Genomic DNA, 9,644 nt, shown 5'->3' on the forward strand with positions numbered 1-9,644 from the left:
AAAGAGAAAAAACAAAAAAAAACAATAACTTATATTAATTAAAATTTCTTTAAAATAAATTAAAATAATAAAAAGACAAAAAAAACACTAAAAACAATAAAAAGACAAAAAAAACACTAAAAACAAAAAAGAAATGATGATTAAAGTAGAGTTAGGGTACCAACGAGTTGAGGTGCAATTTGATAGCGAAAGGCAGGCCTCACCCTCACCCTCACCCAACATGCATCTTTGAAGCATGTCGTAGTCGTGTTATGGGCGGACACGATTTCGGCACCAAAGACGATTGAATGATACAATTACGTACTATTGGATTTGAACGAATGACTCTCGCCCTATGAAAGCGATACTCGCCCCTGCATATGTCGAAAAAGAGGGAGCRGGGAAGGAAGAACAACCGTTCGACTTTGGCACATGAAAGGGGCATTCGGAAAGCGACTATCTGCTTTTAATAGATAAGTTTGTAGCTTGTGATCTTTGTTTGCGTATATCTTACCCTCCAGACCTACATTTGGATATATTAGGTCTGTTCGGTTTGGTTTGGTTTGGTTTATAGATGAGTTTGTAGCATCGAAAACGAATGGTAGCAATGAAAGAAACATGATGTGAGCTTTTAGTCACTGTGTCTTTGCAAGAATGTAAAGGAACAACTACATACAAAAACATCAACTTCACTTACCAATGCTCGCTCGCAAAGCCAACGAGCAAAGGTGCCAATTCGAGTTGATAACTGCACACAAAAACTTAGTACCTCTCTTTAAGGAGCATTGGTGCCAGTTCAAGCTAGTCAATTCTTTGAGGCAATGCAAAGGAAAACCACATAAAAAGGCTTCAAATTTGTTCACAAATGCTTGCATAACCAAGGAACAATGGTGAGGGTTTTATTCATGGTCTCTTTCATAAAATGCAAAGAAAAAACTGCATATAAACCATTCAAATACGCTAACCGTTTGGGTCCTGATCGATTTGAATCGCGATTGAGTCATCAATATGCAAAGGAAAGACTGTAAATAAAGTTGACACTTGGGTCACCAAGGCTCATAACTGAAACAGTCATGACTCAAATAGGTGTCATTCCAAAGGATAGTATCATAGTACACATTAAAAAGCTCAAATTCTTTAACTTGTAAGCATAAGATCTCCTATTATTGATGCAAAAACTGAAACACCCATGGCTCAAATCCATTTCAGCATTGAAACCAAGTGGAAGAAACTCACATGGAAAGGTTTCAGAGAGTTTTGAGCATGTCATCAGCACCACTGGAAGTGAAAGCCCCACCTTCTTCCAAGTTCAATACCTTCACAATTCCATCTTCCACAAGCATAGCATACCTCCTTGACCTAACCCCTAATCCAACTGGCTTGTCGCTCAAATCCAATTCACATCCAATCGCCCTCGTGAAATCCCCATTTCCATCGCTCAGCAACAACACCTCATCGCCAATTTTCAAATCGGCCTTCCATGCCTTCATTACGAAGGCGTCGTTGACCGAGATACACGCGATTGTGTCGACACCCTTGGCTTTGAGCTCGCCGGATTTCTCGACGAATCCAGGGAGGTGTTTCTGGGAACAAGTGGGGGTGAAGGCACCAGGGACGGCGAACAGGATTGCTTTCTTCGATTTGGTGAGATCGGAGATGGTGGCGGTTTGGAGGTCGTCCTCAGCGTCGAAGTAGGAGAAGGTAGCGTCGGGGAGCTTGTCTCCGACGGAGATGGTGGCGGTGATTTTGGGGGTGGTGGAGTATTTGATAGGGTGGTTGTAGGGGCGGAGGGTTTTGATCCGGAGGGGAGAGAAAGAGGAGGTGAGATAGCGGTGGTTGTGAGGGAGGATAGAGGCGGAGGTGAGGTGGGGTTTGGTGGCGGAGGAGAGGAGTCTTGAAAAAGATAAGGAAGCTGTTGCGGCTGCCATTGTTGCAGACGGCGGAGGAGGTGGTGGCGTGGGGTTTTATGAGGTCGGTGTTGATTTGGACGGAGGAAACAATGACGATTGAAGGAGAAAGACGATTATGACATGACACGAGAATGAGAAAATAGTGATTTTATTTTATTGAGTTATGGTTTGTTAAAAATTTCGATTTTAGTCCTTGTGGTTTAGATATTATGATTTTAGTCCCTATAATTTATAAACTATTATTATTTTTGTCCTTATGATTTATAGTTTATTCTTGTTTCAATTCTTGTAGTTTACAATTCTTTGCTATTTGGTTCTTTGTATTTATAAAGGGAAGAATTCGTTTAGAAACAAAAATAACAATAAATTACAAATCATAGGGACGAAAACTATAATTTCTAAACCACAAGAATGAAACTCACAATTTTTAACAAACCATAAGGAAAAAAAATATTATAAGTTACTCTATTTAATTTTAATAAACTTTTAAGAGTAAAATATAAATTTGGAGGTATGTTAAGGTTGTTTGTTTACCTCTTAACAGTTCAATTAAAAGACATCTGTATCATTAAGAGGTGAATTTTGTTTGATAAAAAAAGTGTCTTTTAATGGTTCCAAAACCCTTTGAATGGTTTTGTATCATGAGCCTCCTTTAACCATTAAGCGTCCTAATTTCATTGTAAACAATTATATTTTATTTTTCACTATATCATGAGGGTCTTTTAATCATTCTGACCACTTAATCGTTCTACACTAAATCATTCAGCAACTGCTAAACAAACCCCTTAGACTATCTCCAACAGATTTCTTAAAATTTCTCTAAAAACAAAAGTTAAAATGTTTAAAAACAATTATATTCATCTCCAACATATTCTTCGTTTTTAAGAATTCAACATTGATTACGATATTAAAATATTATCTCTCTCTAAATATTTATTTTCAAAGTTTTTTATTGATGGTTTCACATGACAATCATTTTTTAGGTGTTCTTCATATTTATAAAAAAAAAAACTTTTCTCTCTCCTACTTTCTACATTTTCAAGATAGTTTTAAGGAATCTGTTAGAGCAAAATATTGGTTCAAAATTATATTTTTCTTCGTTTTGTAGAAGCTGTTGAAGATGCTCTTAGTTATAATATATTTTTGTTCTTACATTTTGAAATTATAAGATGGTAATTTTATAGTTTGCAAAAGGGTTTAGATTTAATTCATCTTTAGTTCCTTCTGATTCGAATGTTTTGTAAACCACAATGATCATTTTTTATAATTTGAAATTACAAAGATGAAAAGTGTTATTTTTTATAAACAACAAGGACCAAATTTGTAGTTTAGTTTATTTTTAACCTAAAGATATTACCTTTTTTCGTTTCAAAACAAGTATCAGTATTTCTATTTATATATGTCTTAAACTAAGTGTCTATTTTCAAAAAATAGATAACCAAATTCTCAAATTTACTCTTAATTAATGCACAAATATTTAAAAACTGTGAAAAAAATAGAAATTTAATAAAGGTGAATATGTCATTTGGTTAACTAAAAAACATAATAATTATGCATGTCTAAAACTGTATGTCATTTCAATTATGTACACTTATTTTAAAACAAGGAAGTGTTATTTATTTTTATTAATTTAAATATATCAAGACAATGTTTTTTAAGTAGTTAAAAACCTCTCGTCACACATCACCGTGGATGCTCTAAATGGGTTTGTGTGAAAGTACTTATCATAGTGTGTACTGGTCGTAGTTTTTTGTCTAGTTATATATTCTTAAATTATTGAATTGTTTGTTTTGTTTTATATAGAATGAGTTATCTGTGTGGATTATTGTATCAGTATAGATTAAGCTAAATTGCTGTATGTTTGATGTGATTAATAAATTGTATGAATGACAAAAATGACTGTTTCACCTCAAATTACTATTTTTTGTTGTTAGTATCATTTACAATATCATTTCAATTCGATAAATTTGAAGACCATAGTAGTTCCATTTATGGGGGTTTATTGTGTAGACACACGTTAATAATTCTTCAAAAATGTTTCTTTCCCGACATTCTGTCTCATAATATCTTGAAAAGTCGAAGAAGAAACAACTGAGTTCATATATGCATCAAATGATCGATCAAACGTCATCAAGAAATATAAGAACAACAACAAGAAGTACTCTATACTGACAACAACAATAAAAAGCCCATACAAACATCAAGAAAAACCAGCACAAAGCTAAATAAATTCAACCATTTCAAACAACATGAAAAATCACCATATATCCATCATTTCAACTATTTAAACAACAAAAAATCGACATTTAACAATGTTCTTTGACCTCAAAAGCCCAGAAAATGATATCACCACATCGGCAACAAACTGGTGGTTCAACCTAGCTTATAAAACCATATGAATGTTCTTGCTTAAATCAAAGATGAGGAACAATTAGGGCAAATCACAGATAGAGAAGAAATAAAGTTTTTACCCTTTTTAGAGCAACAATAGAACCGCCTTCTTGGATTATTCGATGTCCATGATGTTCGAGTAAGTACAAGTTCTCCACAAAAGAAATGAGAGATGATACACGGTGTCATTGATTTGGAGAGTGATGAGAGAGCCATTGAAGATGAAAGTAAGGGGCCGTTTACCAAACACTTACCGTGCTTACCGGTAAAATGTAACACTATTATTTACTTTTGGGTAAGATTTTAGTCCACAAAATGACATGGTATGCAACAATTTACACGATAAGCGTTTACCATGGTAAGAGACGTCTCCCTCACTTATCAGGTAAGACTCTTGGTCCTTGTCTTGCTCTTACCGAATAAGATTCTTGGTTCTTACCATATTCATCCGGTGAGGTAATGTTATTTGGTAAGCGCTTACCCAGGTAAAAGTTTAATAAACGACCACTAAATTCGATAATGAGAGAGAGAGAGAGAGAGAGAGAGAGAGATGAGGGTTTTTGGTTTTAAAAAGGAGGGAATGAGAGAAAAGAATGGAATAGACGAAAATGCACCTCACATGAGGGGCACATGTTTGCCTCTAACGGGAGAAAATAGACAACGTTAGCCTCAGGGACTCGATTTGTTATGAAAAATCAACCACCAGGGCCTAATCCGTTGAATTTTTTAAACAAGGACATAGAGTGTTATAATCACCTAACCACAGGGACAAAACATGTAATTTACTCAAACACAAATTATGATCACTAAAAGTATTAAAAAGTAACAAGGAGAGGAGTTGTGGAATTAAATTGATCATTTTACTTGGAAAAATAAAATCTATGTGACATGCTTTGCTGTTTTTATAGTTATATGATATATTTGACATATTTTACAAACTTAAAAGATATTATTATATAATATTTTATTTTTATATCAATTTTGACCTAAAAAAAGGATATTTTGGTAACATTCCATCAAATTTGGTATAAAGTATCTTAAAAGGAATATCCCGTAACAATTTTTTACAAAATTAAAGGGACTAAAATTTACACCAAATTTGTTTTAAGTGACAAATTATTTTTTTAATAAAATAACAATATAACTTAATTATCGTCATTAATAATAATTTACTGTATTGTATCAAAATTTATGGGCCGTTTACTAAAGACTTACTTGGTAAGTGTTTATCGGATAAACTTTCTTATCGGATGAACATGAAAAGGGCCAAGAATCTTACCGGGTAAGAGCAATGAAAAAGATAAAGAGTCTTACCTGGTAAGTAAGGATGACAACTCTTACCCAGGTAACCACTTACCCAGTAACTTGTTGCATTCGATATGTTTTGATATATAAAAATCTTACGTATCAAAATAAATTATAATGTTGAATCCTATCAGTAAGCACTTAAGGGGTAAACATTTAGATAAACAACCCCTTAATGGTCAAATAATCTGTAATGGCTTTGTCTTCACAAAAAATAAGAAAATTTTGCAGGAAAAGTAAATTAAATTATGTTATTATTTGTGTAAATATCATATATCATTTAAATTAGAGTAAACTTGAATTTTGGTCTTCATAATTTAGTAAAATTTTTGAAAGTGAGAATTAAACTTTAATAATTCAGAAAGCATTTTTATGGGTTGCTTTTTGTTCTGAAAATGATGGTTGATCGTTAACTTTGTTAATAATGTTTGTTAGAGTGACAAACAATTATGTCTTTTACCAATTTTACTAGTTTTCTTTTAAAATTTAAGAAACTTGTTATATATATATATATATATATATATATATATATATATATAAACTTAGGATCATGTGAGAACAAAGGTTTTTCGTGAGACCCGTAGACCAAATGAACCCTTGATCTCATGTGACACTCAAGGTCAAATATGGTCGTTTGATGCCAAGTTGAAACGACAAATGATAACACAATTCGTCATTCAAGTCGTGTTGCCTTTCGGACATTTTGACAACCCTCACGTTACTAAGTTGATCCAAAAAACACTACAACCACGATACACGTCTGTAAGTCGTCAAACCCTTAGACGTGATGCAATTAAAATATAGAAAATGTGTCGAGGTGAAATGCAACAAATATTTTCTCTTTTGTCTGACAACATTTCTTTAACGTGTAATGTATGAAGTGCAACATACGGATTGTCGGTTTCTTATATATGCATAACGGCACATTAGATTGAGCCGCAATCGTGGCATTTATTCAAACATGTAATCGCGTTTGAACCATTTGGTGCGCCATATTCAGGTGCACGTCAATTTTCAATTATTAAAAAATGTTTTACATTTTATAATTTAACTACTAAAATAATTAGCATTTCATTTGATAACGCTAGTAATAACAATCTATGTATGAAAAAATTAAAGTGTTATTTGACACCTATTTTAGTAAATTATTTCATACACTTTGTTGTACACACATAATAAATTTAGCTGTTCAAGATTGTTTAAATACTTGTAAACCCCTAAAAAATAAGTTCAGACTTATGTTGTGACGAATTTTCACAAAGGGTAAGAAAATGAATACAGAATATAGAAAATATTGTGAAGACGTTGGTTTTAAAGCTTAATTACACAAATATGTGTGGCCTTGGTTTAGATACAGCTATGGATAATTTTTTTTCAACAGAACAAAAACGTTTGTTTAATCGTAATTTTCAAGATTTATTTGATCATTATAAACATTTTTTATGGGGGAGGAAACCAACAACAAAGCTCTTCAAGTGTTGGATTTGTGGGTTCTAGTTCTTCTAGTGGTTATCACCAAAGTTGGAAAGAGTTGATGACTAATTTAATGAATGAAATTTTAAATGAATGCAGTAAAAAAGTAGATTTGATCATGATTTGGGTGAACTAAATATGTATGTGCATACTAACTTTATGGCCGCATGCCCTGCAAATGATGTCGAAAATTTTGAAAAAAATTGATCTATTAGATTTTTGGAAACAAAAACAACATCAATTCCCGATTTTGACATGCATGACACGTGATATACTAACAATCCAATCTAACCGTAGCTTTGGAGTTCGCTTTTTCTCTTAGTGGCAGGATAATTTCGATACGTCGGACAAGACTAAGCCCGAAGTCTGTGGAGTGTTGCATCTGTTTGAAAAATTATTTGGATAGCGTTGATAAAATTCAACACACGACATCGTTAGAGGTGAAGATTTAAGCGATGGAAGAAAACTTGGAAGAAAATGAAATCGACATGGAACTAAGTACGCCGCCAACTACCGATATCGACGACATTTACTCACAATGTGACGATGATGAGGAACTCAACATTGACGACCTTGATGGCCAAGATGTTATTAGAAAAATTCAAGAGAGCGAAACTCTTCAAATCAATCCGACATGGGATACCAATGATGATTGATGAATAAGTGTATTTTCAAATAATTTTATAATGTATTTTTTGAAGACAATGTAATTTTAATTATAATAAAATGCATTTTTAAAGTGTATTTGAGTGACCCAATTACAAATTTTATAATGTATTAATAAAATATATCATTAAAAACATCTATCATTAAAAAAATAAAAAATAAATATTTTTTTTGGTCGGGACCGGGACTGACTACCCATAACTGGTTATAGGAAGGCTTAACCGGTCTCTTCATTTTCGATCGGGACCGGGACCGGTTATGGCCGGCACTGTTGAGGACCGGGACCCGTTTTTGGCCATCACTATGTGTGTGTAACTCCATCAAAGCTCAAACCAACCTGCAAATCCTATCAACCGGACTTACATCTCCATCGAAGCTCAAACCTATATCGGAACTTTGATAAAATAAGCAGTGATTAAAGATGGTAGACACATTCAAATACAAAATAAATTTTGAGCCATACTAATACGTCTTTATACCCCATGAAACTAATAACTAACTTGCAATTTTCTCAATCCCTGAAAATCACACAAAACCATAAATATAAAGCCGAGAAGTACATGCATGTTTGAAATACTTTTCCTTATATTGTCATCATGAACAAAATATAAAAATAATATATATTCTATTTCAAAGAAAACGAAAATAGGTAAAAAGACAAAATATCCTTCATTAACAAATAACTTATAACAGAGTTATTGTTGGGGATAATTTTCAAAGCAAAATTTAACACCCTAATAAAGAGGATAAATCATAAGCTATGTTTTAGTTTAAGGGATAAACTGATGATAAAGAAGTGAGGTACTAAGTTAGCAATTGACTTGGGTAGTGAGGGAGTGGGGGTGGAATAACCCACAACCCCTCCATTCATTTAGGAATTAGAGAGTAGTTTTACATTTAGGGTAGTCTAAGGTCCTGTTTGTTTTTACAAAAAAAGCACTTAATATCCTCTTATGTCTGAATCGGTTAGACCTTAGGGTATTAAGTGTGTTTGTTTTCTTTTTCCAATTAAGAGCTTAAAAGCTTTGAAAAGCTCTGAATTATTTAGACATAACCTAAACACTGAAAACCTCTTTTTGCATCGGCTACCTGGTCTCTCTCTCAAGCTCTCCATCGTTGCGTCTTCTACCGTCTTCTCTCAAGCTCTCGATCTCTCTCTCAAGCTCTCGATCTCTCCCTCAAGCTCTCGCCTATCGTCTTCTACCTCTCGATCTCTCGATTTAAGGTATCCATCTCGATCTCTCAAGCTCTCTATCTCTCGATTTTGTTTCTCCTTTCTTGGTTAATTTCTTTTTGCCTAGTTCATTAAAGGGTTTAGGGTTTACCTCCTATAAGGGGTTTTTGTATGTGAAACCCACGGTTGAAATCCTATAAGGGGTTTTTTTACGTGAAGTCTGTTAATAACATTTGAAAGAAGAGTCAATAGTGATATTAATGGCTTCTGTCTTGGTTAATGGATTTCTCATAGTTGATTGCACATGCAACCATTTTGTTTGGTAAGAGACTATGATCCAACCACGCACTACAATGATCTAATAGATTGTGTTCTTAAGGTCCATTGAAAACAATAAACCAAGGGCAAGCACATACACCTGGTAGACAGAACGATAGATAGAAAAATCAGTATGTTTCACTGCAGAAGAAAACAAAAACAACTAATTAGTGCATAAGAAGGCATATAAAATAACATGCTGTAAACAKMACTTTTGAGTTAAGCTATAGTTGTTGTAGTAACAGAACTGYTGAGAGCATAGACTTGAGCTTATTAAATTGTTAAATTCAGTAACAATCACAAATACAGAAAGAAACATACCTGGAAACAAGAAGTTAAATACTTGAAAACCATGGCATATCATATGGATAAAGTGCTATTTAAATATTAAACATATTCCATCTCATGCACTTGCATGAGATGGATAA

At 33.4% G+C, this 9,644-nt stretch overlaps 1 protein-coding gene across 1 annotated transcript; it reads right to left on the reverse strand.

Moving 5' to 3' along the window:
* Positions 1-853: 853 nt before the first annotated feature.
* Positions 854-2,001, reverse strand: LOC112516184 (peroxiredoxin-2E-2, chloroplastic-like). The gene has a single exon (XM_025123208.1). The coding sequence runs from the start codon at positions 1,905-1,907 to the stop codon at positions 1,227-1,229; it is 681 nt and encodes a 226-aa protein (XP_024978976.1). The 5' UTR covers positions 1,908-2,001; the 3' UTR covers positions 854-1,226.
* Positions 2,002-9,644: the final 7,643 nt, after the last annotated feature.

Source organism: Cynara cardunculus (genome assembly GCF_001531365.2).
Source record: "Cynara cardunculus var. scolymus isolate 2C chromosome LG 1, CcrdV1, whole genome shotgun sequence".
Lineage (NCBI taxonomy): Eukaryota > Viridiplantae > Streptophyta > Magnoliopsida > Asterales > Asteraceae > Cynara > Cynara cardunculus.